The sequence below is a fragment of the Filicampus tigris genome, chromosome 4 (genome assembly GCF_054856515.1).
Source record: "Filicampus tigris isolate MCC_2025a chromosome 4, RoL_Ftig_1.0, whole genome shotgun sequence".
NCBI classification, from domain to species: Eukaryota; Metazoa; Chordata; class Actinopteri; order Syngnathiformes; family Syngnathidae; genus Filicampus; species Filicampus tigris.
The window spans coordinates 23,486,325-23,506,192 of record NC_141220.1 but is presented as its reverse complement, the minus strand read 5'-3'; the positions used below and the strand labels follow the sequence as shown (position 1 = coordinate 23,506,192).

Sequence of the window (19,868 nt, the reverse complement as noted above, 5' to 3'; positions counted from 1 at the left end):
GTGCATTTCCTGCAGGTGCATGAGAGACTGATGGCTGCTCTGTGCGTGTTTTTCGGGGGCGGGGTCAAAGCGCACAGTGCAGCGTCTTGTCAGGGTGCGTTAACAGTGCACCCCCCCCCCCCCCCCGCCCCCCACGCACCATGTAAAAGAGGCCAAGCACAGAGGCTATTATGAAGTGTGGCAGTAATAGCTGCCGGATTCTTTACTGCCTCTGGAGACCCGGTCATTAGCCTATTCCTCTCTCGTAAAGCCTTCTATCCATCACGCACACACACGCACGCATTTGCATGCAAACCCCGCACACACGCACTAGGGCAGCGCACACGCCATTCACGTCAGGTGAGAATGCGCTTGCAACATAGACAAAAAAAAACAACATAAAAAAAACAAAACAGACGAAGGATGTGCTTGCGTGTGGCCCTCACATGTGCACGCACACACACACAAGCGCATATATGATCAGCCATGAACCCCCAGCTCCTGATTATTCAAATGTATTCCTCCCTTCCCCCGACCAATGAAAACGAGACGCCTGTTTGCCACTCGGGTCAGGTGGGAGATCACGAACAGGGCCGATTTGCACACGGGGGTGGAGCCGCGAGGTTAAGATCGACTACGACAGCGGAGACTCGGCTTTCGAGCGCAACGCATTCGCGACCTCCAATTTGTTTGCATCGATTTTTACAGAGCAGTGACGGTAGTCCCCCACTATATCGCAGTTCATTGTTTGCGCCCACGTAAAAGTAATAAAATAATAGTTGTCGTTCCCACGGGGGCAGAGAGAAAATATGCTACTGTGTGCGTTTAAAGGAGCAGTTGTTTAGTTGTTGATACCGCAGCATGCGTACACATTTTACGCGCCTTACCGTCTATGATGTTTATTACGTTAGCTTTAAGCTACGATGATGATGTCGCAAAAATAGAAGTTGAGTCACTTGTAAGTCAAGGTACCACTCTTACCAGTTAAGTCGGTCAAGTAAATGGTTGTAACGCCACGGCACACACACACCTAAACACACGCGGGGCTGTAAAGATAAGCAGTAATCCCGTTTATTAGCACCACCCCTCTCCACATTTTCCCTTTGGCAACTTATCTCTTGCTCATTTCTCTCCTTCTCTTATGACGCCCCCCCCCCCCCCCCACACACACACTTTCCCTCCATGTGTCTTCCTGGAGCCTATTAGATTGCTGCTCACACAACAAACACACACACACACACACACACACACACACACACACACACATTGTGTCAGCGTACTCCCGCAATGTTTGTTGGCCCGCGGGGGTGGAGCTGAGGAAGCAGGGTGGGGAGTGTGGATGTGCGCTGCTCTTTTCCCGCCTGGGCTCCCAGCACGTCCTGCGGAGAGAATTACCTTCCCTTTGTCTGTGTGAAAAGGCCGCTGCCTTTACCATCTGTGCAGCGTGTGTGCGTGTACGCGCCCGCGTGTGGATTTTTTGTGTGTGTGCGCGGCCACACTTCTCGAGCATTTCGGACTAGGGGCGGGGGTGGTCTTCGATCCTGTTCCTCGATGGTCCGCGGGCCTGCCTTTCTTGCATCTCTCCTTGCTGCAACACACCTGAATCTAATGTTCTGGATCGTTATTTGGCTTCTGCGGACCTTGCTGATTAGATGATCATGTGATTCAGGTGTGTCGCAGCAGGGAGAGATGGAAAACAGACCTCGAGGAACAGGATTGGAGACCCTTGGAGTACAGTGAACCCTGGTTGACATGCAAGACCAACTAACAATAGGCGCAAATGCACAATATAGAGCAATCATATAATATATTACAGGGGTTCCAATCAATACGATGGCCCCCCCCGCTATATCACGTGCGGCTACTATGTCGCAATTTTTTTTAAATGAGTTTTTACAGTATACAGGCAGGTCTCGGATTTCATGCCTTTATAGTATCACATTGTACCACAATATGCCAGGCAGCATTGAGGTCCACTGCAAGAGATGTGGCAAAATGGACAGTAAGAAGTGGCAGAGAAGGTGCCAAACTAAGCACGGAGCGGAAAGAATGGATTGAAGCAGCTGTCGTTTGAACGTTGAGAATTACCATAACATCTATGCTGCTTTCTATTAGCCCGTCTTTTGTTTTTACATGTCAGCTTTATAGAAAACGTCAACTAGAAGTGCCCAAGAAAAAAAAACAGATTCAAGAAAGCACACTTATTTTGAGAACTGTGCGAGTGAGTCTTCTATTTGTTTCCTCAAAGTGATGTTATATGACATTCTCCCATTTCTTGACCATGAGAGAGTTGGCGCATTTGATATAACTTTAAACGTGTTTAAAAGTTAAAGCATTAACTATGGAGATTCATTTAAATTTTATAACGCATTAAAAAAAATGAACTCAGTTAACTCCGTTTTATTTACTTCCTGTAGCAGCTGACCTCTGCTCTCTTTGCAGCCAAACTTGAAAAGAAAGATATAAGAACAGTCTTTGAATAAAAATATCCTTTTTTTTCCTCCACAATAATTCCACGATTTTACACAAGTAAATATCGGTTCCAAACTTCATTCAAAAAATGTAGAGGAAAAATACGATTAATCGCGATCAACTATGGACAATTTTGCGATGAATTACTTTAAAAAAAAAATGTAATGGCTTGACAGCACTAATATTTAAAAAAACGGGGGTTCAATGTAGACGTCCAGCCTACTCTCGACCGGTCGTCATTCCTTCAGCTCTTAACTCCTCCTCTTTCTCCTCTGTGTCTGTCTTTCTCCAGATGGGTGGCAGAGAGTAGCAGCTTGCTGTGGTCAGGCCAATTATTTGCATAATTATGATCCCCCACTTAACCACATGATCCCTTACCTGGGCGGAGGCAATTAAAGCCGGCATCATTATGCAGATTATGCAAACGCGGGCAGAAGCGGAACGAGGCTGGCGCGCATGCCCAAGCAAAAGGTGTTATTATTAATATATTTCATATTTATCATTTGTTGTGATAGAATGGCGGGCAGGGGTATGTTTGTTGTACGTATATTATCTTTTTAAATTGTGACAAGTGAGAGTGTTTACACAGGTCAACAATTTTTTACAAAATTCTCAAATCAGAGGCGCAGGTAAACTTTTCTTTTTTTTAATGCGCTGATTGCGAATCTTCCCTCGTATTTTGTCTCGCACATCAGGTTTTCGCAATCATAATAATAATATAATAATATGTAATATATTTTGTAATATTTATGAATTAAGGGTTAGGTTTAGCAACAGGCGGAATTTTTTCCCGAAACATCATAGCTATAAATTACAACGCATGGTAAAATCTATATTGCGCAATAGTTCAACCTTTAAAAAAAAAAAAAAAGAAAGAAAGAAAAAAAAGTAAAGACATTTTTTTAAATCAGCGTCTCAAAAATACGACCAGACCTGATTCAGCTTCTCTGTTCAACAGTGTTAATAATTGGAATAATACTATTATATTATTAATATTAGTCATTTTTCTTCTTCTTCAACTCACATCAAGATAATAGAACCAGTACTGCCTAAAACATTATAAGAAAATATGTACACTTAAAGACAGTTTTACATTTCTAAGTTAAGAAACTTAAAATATTTATAATTTCACATGATTATTGTTTTTGCTCATAGAAAGGCGTGGGACAATTTTAGGAAAAAGTTAAGTCTGATGATAACCCGCAGGTCCAAACTGCTGTTAGTCAGCTCTCTGTATATACAAACACACACACACACACACACACACTGACACATTCAATCAATTACGTTTTGACATGGTTCATGAACATGCAGATGGTGCGGCACCATTGGAGGCGGATGAGTTGAGTTTCCCAGTCCCTGTTTAACTCCTCCAGAGCGTTGATTGCGCGCGTGCGTGCATGTTGAGCCTGAATCGAGGTACACGCGTACTGGTTTTAAAATCCCTCGAAAAACATCCCACACCACAGAAGAATCTTCCGCACGCACCAAAGAATCAGGCCCCCCCCCCCCCCGCTGACTTGGATTGTAAGAAAGGGCAAATTAGGGGTGGGCGATGTATGTCGTATTAACGTTGCTTTCACGGTAAGCATTTTTACATTCTCAAGTATTAACGCTGTCTCAAAGAAAAGACGAACGAGTCCATTGATTGGCTGCAGTGTAGGGGGAAGTGATGAAATCCTCAATCAGCGCGCAATGGCGGCAAGGGAGGAGGAAGTGATCAACCGTCATTCTGCGAATCAGCGGGCAGGATTCGGTCACCTGTGCGACCAGCTAGCGGAAGACGGCGTTGTTTCAAACTTAAGAAATGAAGGAATGGACGAGTCAATAGCGTCAATAGCAAGACGTAAGTTCATGTCCCGAGTGTGGAAATGATTCGGGGTTGACAAGACAGACGTCGGTCTGAATAACATTTTTAGATGTGCCAAAGCGGCCGCCGTGACGAGCAATTCACCGACAAATCTGTTCCACCGCGAACCATATGGATTACGAGGGAAACTTTGCGACTAACCACAAGCACGCTAAAGAAAAGTCATATTCAGCGTAAAATTCTCAGAGTAAATCTTGTCAAATTTTACTCGGTTTACTGGCACTGAATACAGTGGTACCTCTACTTACGAACGTCTCTTCATACGAAATTTTCAAGTTACGAAACGCATCAACAGGAAAATATTGCCTCTTGTTACGAAAGAAATTTCAGGATACGAAAGGTAAAAGTATGGGCTGCTACTCGCAGTATGGGCAGCTCCAGAATTTCCTGAACGCAACATACTCATAGCTGCTCTGCCATTGGCTATTACCTAGCATCTTCCTGGCATCCCATTGGCTAAGAGGGACCTCTACCGTATGTGTCTATGTGTGCAGTTAGACAGGTAGATTGATAGATATGTGATAGATATGTCTATGCAGCGTCCTCGTCATTCGCCCCTCGGGCCATGAGGTGTTCCGATAGTTTTACGTGAAATAGAAACGAGGAAAAGAAAAAAAGAGGAGAAAATCGTTTTTTTTGTCCATGCAAACAAAGCAAGAGATAATAGAAAAGTGTGAAAGGGGGATGCGTTGGGTTGATCTCGCCAAAGAATATGAGCGTAATGTATCGACAGTCGCCACGTTATTGAATCAGTTCTTTACAAAACGCCAAGCAAAAACCACTTCTGACAGAGAATATGAACCAAAGAGGGCAAAAAGCGATATGAGGATAGCAATTAAAAGGTAAACGACCATCATTTTTATTCTTTATTCTATTCTTTGTTTTTTACATTATGTACAACTCTCATTTATTGTGCAATAATCTAATTGTAACATGTAGTTGTTACATGTTTTCATGCATTTTTATGCCTTATAAAACATTTATGTCTGAATATTGCGGGGACTTGGAACGGATTAGGTCATTTACTTGGAAAACATGTCTCTACTTACAAAATTTTCTACTTAAGAAATTTCTTCCAGAACCAATTAATTTCGTAAATAGAGGTACCACTGTACAGTCTTTTTAGAGTAAAACGTACTCTACAAAAATGACTGTGTAGTCAATTAATCGACTTGTATCTCTGTATCGACATTTAACGCTTGAAGTCCACCAACTGCTAATCGGGTGTTTTTGTCATTTCGACTTCCTATCGGCCAATTTACCGAAAGCTGTAAACCAGACTAGAACATGTCCAGCCAACCGGCCTTCATACATCCGCGCAGGTCGTAGGCTACGAAAATTAGCTGGATGCGGATGAGAATAGCGGTTAGCCTTGCTAACCTTAGCTATGCAGTTGGCCGCTAATTTTAAAATACTCCTACGGCTGCCAGGAAGGGTTTTAGCAACTGAGTGATCATGAAAAATGCATTTATAACACACACTAATCAAGTGTCGCTTTATGATACAGTGCTGTAAAACCCGTTGCAGTGTGGCATGAGGTCGTAATATCCTACGTAATATGTAAGTTGTATTTTCAATCATATGGTTTTATGTGTTCAATGCCTCTTTGTCGAAATGTGTCTATACGCAAAACTAATTTATAAAGGTAAAAACATTAGCGACCGCTGCACCGCGCCGGAAAAATACTAATTACGTCATCGATTAATCGACGTCGAATTGACTTTCGTCGTACAAGAAAATATTTCGTCGTTCAACCCTTAGTGTGTTGACTGCTTTCCTTCCTTCAACTAATATTAACAACATTAAATTGTAGCTGTGACTTTCACTTGGCTAATCCTCCCGCCATCTGCTTGTTATCACACACTAAGCAGCAGCTTTTTTTTTTTTTTTTTTGACCGTTTTTATCCTTCTGCGTGTGTGTAGGTGTGTTCGCGTGAGCCCATATTGTACGCACATGTGCGCGCGCGTGCGTGCATGCGTGCGGCGTGTGTGTACAGACTACGAGGAGTTATCACCTCGGGTCAAAACATGTTGGCATTTATCCTAATCCGCAGCTCAGTGAGCACGCATCCTGCATGTGTGTGCGACTGTGCGTATGCGTGAGCATGCGTGTGTGCGCGCGCGCGCTTCACACATTGAGCGAGAATTCACAACACAGTCACTGTATGCACCGGTTGTAATTGGATGTAAACAATACCGAGCGCACGTGGGTCATTAGCGTGTGCCTGTAAGTGAATCTCGCTGCTAATTAAGAGCTCATTAGCGACACCAGCTCTTTTTTGACCAATTAGGCTTAGCTAGCGATTTTTGTTGTCGCGACGTAAAACGGGTTGTTTTATGCATTTTCGTCTTTCTTTTTATTTTTACGATTTCTATCATCTCAGGTGGAGAGAATTTTTTTTTGGGGGGGGGGGGTGGATTATGTAGCGTGTGTAAACTTGCATTGTTTTTAATCTCTTTTACGTTATCAAGCCGCTGTCACAGAGTTGTATTCATCTCGTTAATAACAGTGCCCTTGAGGTGAAGCACAACTGTGACCCTGTTTTCATCGGCGCGCGCACACACACGCGCGCGCACACACACGCGCGCGCACACACACACGCACATTCAATTAACACCACGTGAGAGCCTGATAGCAGCGTGGTTTGAGGCAGTGCACGCCTCATTCCAACCCCGCACACCACCCTCGCCACCATCTTTTCTTGTGCCTATAAAAGGCTTATAATGGCTTACTGAGGATTCCGAAGCCCCAAAAAAATCAAAGTCGCAGTACGGAATCACCTCATGTACACATGAACCGATGCTCATGACAAATTGGAGTATGTCCGATTCGTGCAAAGCAAATAACTTGAGCGATTATCCTGCGGTGCGTGGGCGTATGAAAGGGCACCTCCGACGGCCCATTTCGAGGTATTGATGGGGAAGTGGAGTAATATTGTGAAGTTGAAAAAATATGCGGTGTTTCCATTGTTGTCTAGTCTTGTATTCGCTAACACAGCACACCTGCTTAATAAGAGTTAAGCAGCAAAATCCACCCTAGTTTTAGCCATCTCAGGGGGCGGCCATTTTGTCACTTCTGTCCACTGAAAACGACATCACAAACACTGAGGGCTCAGATAACGACCAATCGTGGCTCAGCTTCAGAAAACAGGTGAGCTGTGATTGGTCATTATCTGAGTTTGTGATGTCATTTTCAGTGGACAGTACTGACAAAATGGCCGCCCCCCCTGAGATGGCTAAAACGGGTGGATTAAGTCTTATTCTACAAATGCAATATTTATCAGTATGCCTTGTTTTAACTAGTGAGAACATCTTCTTGAAAAAAAAATGTTTGGGTTGACTTCACTTTAAACTCCACTTAGGCCTGTTTTACTGCCGCTTCTCCTATCTCCTCCCCCCTCCACTCCTGCTTGATGTCTATTACCAAATCTGAGGCTGTCGCTGAATGGATTCTGCACTGACTGACCGGGATAAGATCTGAAGTGGACAACTCCCCGGAGGCGTTGCTATGGAGGATTATGAATCGACCGACCAGGTCAAGTCCTGAGGGGGAACCACTTCTCCAAAGGAGTCTACCTGCAGCGCTTAATCCCATTAAATGGACTCTCGTGCTGTTTACATTGTACAGCACCATCTGAAGGGTTTTTCCTTTTTTCCACCGAATGGGGGTTTTGCGCTTTTCCTTGCCTGGATGGGAGGTTTGGATCAGGGGTTGTCGCTAATCTTGTGAAACCCTTTGAGACTCTTTTGTAATTACAAATAAACTTGTCTTGACTTGACTTGAGGTGTCATGCTTACGTTGGCGCGCAACGACATACGATAGCATTGTAAGGTATAATGCCAGCTTTCACACGCAAATTCCAACACATCATTGCTTTCGTTTCTGTCTTTGCTCAGGGTCTCGCGCTGGAGTCAAAACCCAGCCGCCGCTCGGAGAGGTCAAAAATGAAAAACAGAGCGCTTAGAAGCCAAAGCAAACCAGCAAGTGGGAAGCAAAAGGGTCGGCCATCCACCGTGCGGCATCCTCCCTCTATCATTATGGGCCCTGACCACTTGTTTTCGTCGCCATGCACCACAAAGTCCGCGCCAAAAAAATCCAATTGACACTTTCACCTCGGCTTGCGCTAAACCGCACCATTACAATTTCAAGCGCTGCTCCGCTGTTTGCTTGTTAAACGACACTTTAACAGCTCCAAACCGCAAAACACAGTTTGCTTCAAAATATGCTCAGGAATTGCTATTTCCTTGAGTCCGTCTGACTGCAGTTGAGGGAGAAGAATATTTGTCGCGAGAGAGGCGGAGTGGCAAGTGTGTAATGTGTGTGTGTGTGTGTGTGTGCGTGTGTGGGAGAGAGAGAGCGCCTTCACGTGACACGCGCCATAAATCACACACCACGGTGTCCTTGCAGCGCTAACACATATCATAGAAATCAATGCAGAGGTCAAGTTGAACAGGGCGAGCCAGAGGCTGAAAACAGCACAGCGGCCAATAAAGATGACCTGCCACTGCCAGCGCACACGTCAACACCGGCTCCGGGAAAAAAAAATAACACGCACACGCATGCAAATACGAAATGCAAAAGTCAATGAAATAAATGAACTGTTTTTATTATAATTTTCCGTGGCCCCCGTGCTGTACATATTACTATTTTATTTTATGTTTAGAGGGTTAAAAAAAAAAATCATCAGAAGACATGAGACGGATATATCAAAAATGACAAAAAAATAGAAATAATAATAATTATAATAATATTAGATAATAATAATAATAATAATAATAATAAATGATAATACTGCTAAACTTTAACTGGGACTGGCAGTAGATATTATTTTATTTTATGTTTAGAGGGTTAAAAAAATAAGAAGAAGAGATGAGACAGAAAAATTAAAAATGACAAAAAATCGAAAGAATAATAATAATAATAATATTTGATGATAATAATAAATGATAATACTGCTATCTATTTTATTCTTATTAGTATATCATTTTTGTTTATTTTCTTTTTTGTTTTACTTTTAGCGTATTTACTTTCAGTCAACTTTAACTGGGACTGGCCGTGGATACTATTTTATTTTATTTTTAGAGGGTTAAAAAAATAATAAGAAGACATGAGACAGAAAAATTAAAAATTACAAAAAATTGAAATAATAATAACAATATTAGATAATAATAATAAATGATAATACTGCTATCCATTTTATTCTTATTAGTATATTATTTTTGTTAATTTTCTTTTTTGTTTTACTTTTATCGTATTTAATTTCAGTAAACTTTAACTGGGACTGACATGAAAGGGCCTGAAGCCTCTTTTTTGAAGAATTGTTCATGAACTGCCAAACTGCTGACTGTTGTGATGCGAATTGAGCTGAGTTCACTGCTCTCAAACAGCGCAACTATCTCATATTTTTGCTCCAAGTGGGGCTGGGCAATAATTCAATATCAATATATATATTGCAACAGACACCTGATCAATATCAATACAAATTGCATTCACTATAATACCGATTTTAAAAAATCAGGATGCAAACCTGGCATTCTGCGTGCTGCAGGCAGAGGCTACAATATGATGTTAGATTTGTACCACAATTACAAGAACCTAAGAGGAAATTTGGGGCACAAAATCTTGTTTTGAATTTACAGGAACCGTTTTTTTGTGAATCTTGTCCGCACGCATGTGCAAGCGGAAGTGTGACGGATATGCTGAATAAAAATGTGGGTTGACTTCTTTTTCATTTACATTCTTTTCTTTTATAATTTCCATCCATTTAATTTTAAATAGGTTAAAAAAAAAAAAACCTCAGCAATTGCAAACATTGACTGAAATTAAATACTGCAGCCATATCGCTCAGCTCTATTAAGCACATCACGTTCAAAAAGGCGTTATTTAATCTTTATATTGACCACTTTGACTTTTTCATAATTGTGTTGACTTCTCATTAAAGGTTAAATAATGATGGTTACTTCCCACCAATGATAGTCGGGCATACCCACATGCTGATTGAGACACTTTCACGCATGAGTATGATTGCACCTGATTTTCTATTGTCGTCTCTAATCCCCATCCGTACAAACCCCGCCCCCCCCCCCGACACACACATAAAACACACACACACTTTGCCCCACAACCCCCCCATTGTTAAATGATCATTGAGGGTGGAGCGAGCGGCTGGCACTGTCTCCACAGCAACCGTGCTGCTGATTGGGTAACACACTCACGCGCAAACACTTGCATCGGAAGGTGCCAGCCATGACACACACACACACTACACGGTACTACACGTACTCTAGTATCGATGTACATGCATGCGCCTTTAAGAGGTGGGGCCTGATGGTTGAAACATATGTAGCGGAAGAAAAAAAAAACAAAAAAAAACTTGTGGTCCGTTCGCGTCCAATAAATGTCTTTTACGCAGCGAAATCCAAAACTCAGAAGACCCTGGAGACTATACGTAGGCTTTGTCCAACCTGGAGTGGTGTTTCCGAGCCAAAACACACATTAAGACAACAAAAGGAGCACCGAGTGTGCTGTGAAAGCGGCCGGACGGCTATTACGGCTGCTGGCTAGTGAGGGGGCGATCGATACTTGTTTGAGCTGATACCACTAAGATTGATTCCCAATCTTTAAACATTGATACGGTTTTTACTCCAGTCATTTGAGGCACTGTATTTATTTTTGCAGTATTGTAGCAAAAAGGACATTGTTATCGGTATTGATTAGCGGACTCACACAAGGAGCACACGAGCAGCAGAGCGGCTTTCTGCGCGGCAATAAAAGTTATGATAACAATTGTAGCGTCAAAAGTCTTTTAGTGGCAGCCGATATTCATTTGTGGCAGCCCGCCATAGGGAAATGTTTATATGGGGAGCACTGCAGCTGTTATGTTTTATTTTATCGGCCGATCAGATCCGTGTAGTCCACCAACTACATGCAAGCCGACTGGGCATTTATTTAATATCCAGGTCGTACTAGTAGGCAAAAACATGGCACACGTAGTGCAAAAAATATTCCTAATAGGATTCAGTCATGGGCTGGTTAGCACGTCCGCCTCACAGTTCAGAGGTCGTGGGTTCGATCCCGGCCCCGGCCTCCCTGTGAGGAGTTTGCATGTTCTCCCCGTGCCTGCGTGGATTTTCTCCGGGTACTCCGGTTTCCTCCCACATTCCAAAAACATGCATGGTAAGTTGATTGGACTCTCTAAATTGCCCCTAGGTGTGATTGTGAGTGCGGATGTTTGTCTCTGTGTGCCCTGCGATTGGCTGGCAACCGATTCAGGGTGTCCCCCCTGCCTACTGCCCGAAGACAGCTGGGATAGGCTCCAGCACGCCCCGCGACCCGTGTGAGGATAAGCGGTATCGATAGTGGATGGATGGATGGATTCAGTCATTCTACTAGTGCCCTCAATTGTCTTACTAGTGAGGACAAAGAGTGTACTAGTTCATAGATATTAAGGATATTGAATAAATGCTCAAATGGCTTATAGGACGCATAGCCGAGATGCTTCAAAAAAAAAAAAAAAAATGCGATGAAAGCAGGTCTATGGATGTTTCAAAGTGAGATTTCTCTCCCACAAATGCACGCACGCACACACACAAATGCAAACAATGACAAAGCTCGACATAATCACAGCGCTTCAATCATTTATGACAGCAGATGTATAATTCAAAACGCTGCATGAAAGATTCACAAGGCGCAGTGCATTGTTTAATCTGCCCCCCACCTCCCCTACTTTACACACACACGCACGCACCAACACACTGCCGCGCCTCACGCACACACGAAAACACTCGCGTGCCTCACCTGGCCCAACAGCAGGGGGCTTAATCATCCACACAGGTGAAAGGGAATCCTGTCGTAAAGGTCCTTTTCGGTTATCGCTCTCTCTCTCACCGTTTGTTTTGAAACTACTCCGGTTTCCGCGCCTTTCTTCGCGCCTTGTCATGAGGATTTTCTCGCCCTGCTTTCGCTTTTCACGCCCGCTGCCTGTCTTGTGTGAGCGCCTCTCACAGTCCACATCCAGAGGTGGCAAAAACACTCACAACTCTCCACGTACTCCGTAGTAGTTACGCTGATGTTTTGGGTTGAGCGACAAGAGCTACGTGAACACTTCACAGTAAGCATCTGTTTGAACATAAAACAAAGACGCATGTCGCGTATTTAAAACAACATGGCTTATGAAGAAGCACATGTACCTTCATGCTAACGAACGGTGCAAAATGCCAGTGACGTGCTAACAATTAGTTAGCATCGGTAGTTGCAGTTTTAGAAGTACTGGATGTTTGAACAAACGGTGGGGCAACACATGTAGACAACAGATAACATACAATACTCACAGGGATATAGTCATAGATTCTGACATTTAGATGTGTACTGGATCACATCCTTCTACTTTTTTCCCTACATTAAAATTTTTCATTTTTCTTAAATGTATCAGTGAAAAATGCGAAAGGACAATATCAACCCAACAAACCTAAAGTCATGGTTTGTTTGAACAAATAATAAAATAAATACACAGCGCAATATGAATCAAACATACTGTAAATGTGTTCAAAATGACAAACATTCAACTACTGGTAACACACGTTAAGACAAGGATAAACGTCCTTATAACTTTATTAATTAAATCCATTAGACCACACAATCCATTCTGGGAACCGAAAAGGAAAGTATTTTTTAGCAACATATTTACAGTTGACCCCCGCTATTTTCAGGGAATAGGGAGCAGGCTAATAGCAAATCCACTTAGAATTGATGGCCATTGAAATGCATTGTGGGGGGGGGGGGAATTATGCATTCTACATTTTTTAAATTAATCGTCCAATTAAATCTATAATCTTTTTTTTTCCTGTCAAAAATTGGCATAGGCCTCAAAAAATTAAGACCCTACTGCACTTGACTTAAGCCACACTACGCCATTGAAAGATCCCATTAAATTTGGACAAGTTCTTAATTTCCCAGTGAATAATGCATGAATCTTAACGACCAAATCCAGACATACTGTATGACGGAGGTCCACGAAGGCACTCTACGATATGTCATTCCTGTCCCAGACTCTGGCACTTGCTATTTATTAGCATCTGAGTCCCAAAAAAATGATACGTTTTAATTCAACAAAGTGGCTCCTAACTACACGCCCATTACAGCACATGAAATTCCTTTTTACAGCAAATTCATGCGGCGCGACTCTGTGGGAAGCGGTTTGAACATTGATACCATATCTTGAATATCCAGATTTAGGTCCATGTAGTCGTGTGCTCTGCGTCCTCAATAGTAAGACAATTCAAAGTAATAGAAGTAAAACTAGTATGCACATATAGAACGACTCTATCTTACTCATAACATTTTCCCACTACTGCTTTCTACTTTATATTTTCTACTATAAGGCCAAACTATCCACTAGTTGACCTCTGCACACTATGAGTACTACTAGCGAAGGACTAGATATTAATAAGTAGAATTTTATAACGTCACGATTAATACTAGTGGCATGTAGTTGTTAACTAGCGCACAGTTTTGACCTACTAGTAATAGGTAGTTGTCCTATAAGTATGGCAAAAAAAAATAATACAAAAAAACACTGATGAACATTTAATACGTGTTTTCCATGAAAAGCGGGGTCGAAAAGTGGGGAGGTGGGGTGCTCTTTGGGATAAAAAAAAAAAAAAAACGAATTAAAAAAAAAAAATTTTTTTTTAAATGTATATATTTTTCTTAATCTGTGAAAATTTGGGTGTCGAACCGGGAGTGGCAAACCGCGAGTATGGGTGGCTCCACTGTCCACTTTTTTGTCCTCGCTAGTCCACAGCGGACTAGTAGAACGAATTGTGTTTTACCGATAATATTTTTTCCACTACTGTATGACATTTCTGCACACTAGTAGGCAACGTAAGACAAAAGGAGCAGTGGGCATTTTCTTTTACTTGTATAACTAGTAGAGTCCAGGAGGCTACTAGTGCATGCCTGCTAGTGAGGCCTAATAATGACTAGCGCAGCACAGTAATTTACTAGTAAGGTTTAACTGCCTATTTGTGGCACTAGCACTGACAAAACATCACTAGAAAGTCAGCCATTTTACTAGTGCGCTGAACTGTCATACTGATGAGAGCGCACTAGTACATCAAATAAATGCTCAAATGTCTTTTCAGAAAACTAAACGGCACGCTACTAATGGTGGAATCATAAAATGATACAAATCAACATCAAGCGCGGTTGTCCAGCCACGGTTGTCCAAAGTTGTCCCACCACCATGCAGAAATGTCAAGTGGAAAAACGGCACAGGACCTAATCATTCTACGAGTGCGCCCTAGTCGTTCTACTCCTGCGGTGAATACTCGAAGAAGAACCCGACGTACCTGCGAGGTAGAAGTGCGGCGCCTTTAATCCGAACATGCCTCCGCTCCGTCTGGGAAGTGGGGGTCAGGCTAAAGAGCTCGTCGTTGGCTGTTAGTCATCCGCCCCCTGCCCTTAGTCCTCCTCTCGCTCGGGGGGGAAGGTGGGGGGTGGGTTCCGCAGGGGTGGCCAGGAGGTGAGAGGTCAGCCTCTGTCTGCTCCCCTTTGGCCCCGGTAGACCAAACCCGCGTGGAGCCTAAATAAAGAAGGTGGAGGACAACTGATGGGACTCCGGGCTGAGAACGAGCATCTGTGTTATCATTCCTCCCTTCGACTGTCTGCGAGCAAGCGAGGATGGATAGAGAGGGACAAGAAAGTGAAGACGCGTCTGCCAGGCTTGGTCCTCCCTCTCCTCCTTTTCGGTCTTTGTAATCCCTTCCTCGCGACTATTCATCCAGCGGCTTCTTGCTCATCCCGCTTTTTCTCCCCTCCGCTCCTCTTCCCCTTATTTTCTGGCTTTATCCTCCTTTCTTTTTGGCTCCTCGGCCCCACTAGTGACTGCTTAGCTCAGCGGGCACCCAGGAGGAGGAGGAGGAAGAGAAAAGAGAGAGAGAGAGAGAGGGGGGGGGGAAAAAAGGAGAATCACAAGACGGACCAGCGAGGGAGAGATGAATGAGTTTGTGCGCGTGGAAGACGAGGAGTGGGGCTGCCTGGTGTGTGTGTGTGTGTGTAAAAGAGGTTGGGTGAGAGGAAGAGGAAGCGAGGCGAGAGAAAGAGGGTGTTGATGCACTTCTCATTATCTGTAGATTGGACTGGTGCCTGAGTGACAGCTGATTCATCATGGGAGGGTGTGCGTGCGTGTGTGTGTACAGCATATACTCAGTCAGTCCAGCTCTCACTCCCATCTTCTTCTTCTTCTTCTTCTCTTTCCTCTTCTTCCTCATCCTCCCGTCAGCGAACCGACGCTACTTTGGACCGCATGGATGGGACCTGCAAAACACACACGAAAATACAAATACTTTGCTTCATCTTTTAATTGGATTTTTCACGTATCTGTACTTTACTGATAGTGGTACATGGACTTATAATCGCCCCAACGAATTACGAATTCATTGTGCGTATGTAATAATAAGGGGGTGATAACACATTTACATAGCGGCCCTTTGAGTGGAAGAAACGACGCAATTTGCTCAGCTTCACCTCCTGGCATCTGGATTTTGGCCTGTTTTATTGCTACTTCTCCTCTTTCCTTCCTCCCCCCTCTCCTCCTCAGAGAGGGGTCTAAGTGGAGTTGAGCAAAGCGAGGGAATTGCTGTGGAGGATTCGGAATTGCGCAAACGGGACAAGATCGGAGGAGGACTACTCCCCCCGGGGGAGTCTACCTGCGTTTATGCACAAATTAGCATCATATCGTGCTTAATGTTGCCCATTCGGCATCCATTGCAGCTTGGTTATCCTGGAAGGGGGGAACCTTTCGTCTGTGAGGCCGTCTCAAGATTTTTTTTCCTTTTCGGAGTTTTTCCTTCCCCGGCTGGGTTGTCTAGCCTAGGGGATGTTGTTGATGTTTGTTAACTGTGGACCTGTGAAGCCCTTTGAGACCGTTTTGTGATTAAGTCCTATATAAATAAAACTTAGCTTAACTTGACCTGATAACCCAGCTCCGAAAGGTCACAGGAAAGCTAACCCCTGAAATACCCGTTCAACATCGGAGAACATTTTTATTTATATTATAGTTTTTTTTCTTTGAAAAATGTCACAAAGCAAATGGAATGAAAATGAAATGAATTGAGACATGCCCCAATACTTTTGCCCACACAAAGAGCAGGCACCTCAGAGAGTTATGTATTGATCCACCAGTGACGGATAAGGTTATCGATAGCTCTTCAGAAGCTCCTCACAATTAATCTTGCGCTTTACAAAAGAACACAAAGAAGGCAGATAAGAGGCTAAGAAAATATTACGTTGAGGAAGATGGAGGTTGACACGGCCACAGTGATGACCATTGCCCCACACAGAGACACCACCTCCACCCCTACCGCCTTCTGTCTGATGCTGATAAAAATGGAGTCCCATTGGCGGTATATGGGATCTGACTTCCGAGTGGACTGTAATTGATGGAAAGCCCGACTAACTGGATGTGTCATACAGTATGGGGCCTGTCTAATCAATGGGAGCGTGTGACTGTGTGTGTGCATTTGTGCGTGTGTGTGTGTGTGTGTGTTGTGGATGTGTCTGTGAGTGCATAGAAGAGTACTCACATGCTATACTTAAGTAAATTTATAGACATTTGTGTAAGGGTTAAGTTTAGGCTACCTCTGACAGTTAAAAAAGGTTTTATAAGGACAACAGTTTGGACAGTGGATTATTATTTTGTTTACATGACTTCTGTTGAGAACAAATTGCATGCTTTTCATTCATTTCATTCATTTCCTGTGTAGGTTTAGAATAACCCTGTGTCCTAATACTTTTGTCCATGAGGCAGTACAGGGTTTGATAAGCAGTTGTGGGAGCAGTTACAACACGTTAGCCAACCACAAACTGACAACGGCGGCCCAGTGTGGAGGGGAGATAAAGCAAAAGGAGGAAACGGTAAAGAGGATGAAGCAGTGGTGCACAGGAGGCAGAAGTATTCACACTCTGTACTTGAAGTAGACGTATACTAAAAAAAAAAATGATAAAGGCAGAAAAATAATAATAATAATAATAAAATAATAATGAACTGAAATACGAAAGTAAAAAAAGTACAAATTAATTCTAACAGTCAGCTATATTTAATACCCATTTTGATAACTTTTGATAAGAGAAAAAAACTACCGCGAGTACAATATGTTCCCTGTTTTACTAACCTGTTTAGTCTTCATACTAAGACAAAAAAAAAACACTTGAAATGCTAGCAAAACATGTTTCCATAGCTTTCTTTGCTTTGTGTTGCAAAATAAAATTTGAGTGACAAGCGATCTTCAAATACATCACTGCTTGAATGAAGTGGGCCAAAAAAAAAAAAAAAATGGCGCAATTAAGGTTCAACTGGGAAAATGGTTTGCCTTGAGATACGAGTGAGTTGACTGAGGAGCTTTTTGAGATACTACACAAGTTGCCATGCCACCGTTTTGTTTGTTTGCTTTGACTCGCAAGCACACACTAGAGATACGAGCACTGTATGGTGGTGGTGAACTCGAGTCAATTCGATTTACAATCAGTAGAACTTTGGCAAAGAGTGAACGACTCGTCACAAATGAGGCTTCGAGCGGTTTATTGCCACTCCGAGATTACTGTCAAAATAAACATAAAACAAAGCGAATTTCACCTTGTGTATTTAAAACAACTACAAAGTTTAGCCTTTCAGTTAATGTTGTTAATGTTAACAGTAAATAGCAACGATGCTGCTGTGCTATAATCCTACATGCAATAGAATGAACATAAATGGTGCAGCAACGCAAGTAGACAGTCAATATAACAGCAATCACATTCGTAATTTATCCCCTGCGTAGAACGACAAATATTAGTGCCGTACTGATAAGATGAGAGATGAGTTAAGACAATCTCAATGAACGGCATATCCGTCTGCTTGTTTTATGCTGCCCCCAGGTGGCCGAGCCAGACACACTAGAAAGAGCAGCACAATGGCCAATTGATGCAGTGTGACAAAAACTATCCAATCGTTTTTTAATTCTATTGAATCACGTCATTACCGTATGGACTCTTACCTTATTAAAAGAACAGTACACGTTTATTGAGAGGAAGGCTGGAACGTATTCATGTCATTCCCATCCATTTCAATGGGAATAGATGATTTGAGACATAAGCGTTTTTTCATTTGCCAGCCTGGTGACGGAACAAATTCAACTAGCATGTCCAGCTACGGCACTGCACTTTTTGGAGGCCCCCTGAACTCCAGTTGGAGGCAGTCTGGGCCCTCAAACCCACGCGGGTCGCGTTCTGCTGCGGCGAAGGTCAAGCGAGGAACAAGAGGAGCGCGACGTGTGATGATTACAGACAACAGCCAATAACTAGCGAGCACCCCTGACCCCATCGCCGTGGAAACACCAGGGAAGGCCTGCCACCGAGGGAGTCGTACAAGTCAATCTATCCCGAGCAAGAGGAGGGGGAGAAAAGAGCCTCATGATGAGGTCAATAAAACCTTTAAATCATTTTTTTTCCCCCCCCTTCAAGGGGTAGCTGCTCTCCCGCCTTCAAAACAGACGCCGTCACAGACTAGTGAAGCCGCCTTCCTTTCCTCCCTCCCCCCCGTCCCCCTCACTTCCTTGGCTCTCTATCACTCGCCTGTCAGATGCACGCTGTGGCGGAATAAAAGACGACACCCCGGTCCCTGCAGTAACCAGGGGCTGCCATCAGCACTTAAACATTTCTAGTCCCACCCCCGCTCCCCGCCACCCTCCCTACCATTTCCTCTCCGTCTCTCGCCAACTGCTGACAGGCGACCACAGAGAGATGACAAACACACGCAGCCAAATGATGAAGACAAAGCCCCCGACTCCCCCCCCCCCCCCCCCTTTACGTATTTGCTACCTCACACGCTCGTCGAAGCCCGTTGACCCGCCGAGTGAGTGAGCGAGCGTCATTACCTAGCCGCTCACTTTTGTGCCATCGGCGTGTGTCTGTTAGTAAATATATTTGTCATTCCCAATGTCAGCACGGCAGACATTAAAAGAGGCGGCGCGCAGTAAGGAAAGAAGATTAAAAGATGGAGGGGGAGACTGGGGAGGGCAGGCGGGTGTGGGGGGGGGGGGTACTGATAGTGCATTATATCAAAAATAATTGTCAGAAGGGGTCATTATGCATACACTTTATCGCGGAACGCCCATCTTTCTCATCATCCTCCCCATCCCCTGCATAGCGAGACATTTAATTAGACACCGATGGGTTCGCAAAAAAAGCAAAGAAGGGAGGTGACAAAGTAGGTAAAAATCAAAGTGAAAGTGGATACGCAAGAGTGCGTGGACTCGCCGGCAAAGCACGGGTCTAAAAACGCAGTCGCACGGCAGCAATAAAAAGAGCCGGAACAGTGCATACTTGTTGAGGTTTGGATGGCCGTGTTCGTTGACTTATTGTTGCTCGTGTGTGCACGTGTTCAAAGGAAGGCTGGACGCACTAAAAAGAGTGAAACACTGACTCAAACTGGCTAGTGGTATTGTATGTGGATGTGTTGGTAACATATTATTGACATTGGAGATTAGCGCTGGGATTACATACTGCACA

At 43.5% G+C, this 19,868-nt stretch overlaps 1 protein-coding gene across 2 annotated transcripts in view; it reads right to left on the bottom strand.

Moving 5' to 3' along the window:
• The window catches only part of LOC147149004 (genetic suppressor element 1-like), a 63,052-nt gene that overhangs the window by 34,258 nt on the left and 8,926 nt on the right, over positions 1 to 19,868 (bottom strand). The window contains exons 4-5 of one of the 2 annotated variants that reach the window (XM_086028073.1): positions 15,528 to 15,638; positions 14,672 to 15,209 (exon numbers count right to left, since the gene is read on the bottom strand). In XM_086028073.1, the coding sequence (XP_085884199.1) occupies positions 14,672 to 14,708 (37 nt within the window). In that variant the 5' untranslated portion in view covers positions 14,709 to 15,209; positions 15,528 to 15,638. The remainder of the gene's footprint in view (positions 1 to 14,671; positions 15,210 to 15,527; positions 15,639 to 19,868) is intronic. The other variant, XM_086028075.1, reaches the window with a different exon arrangement.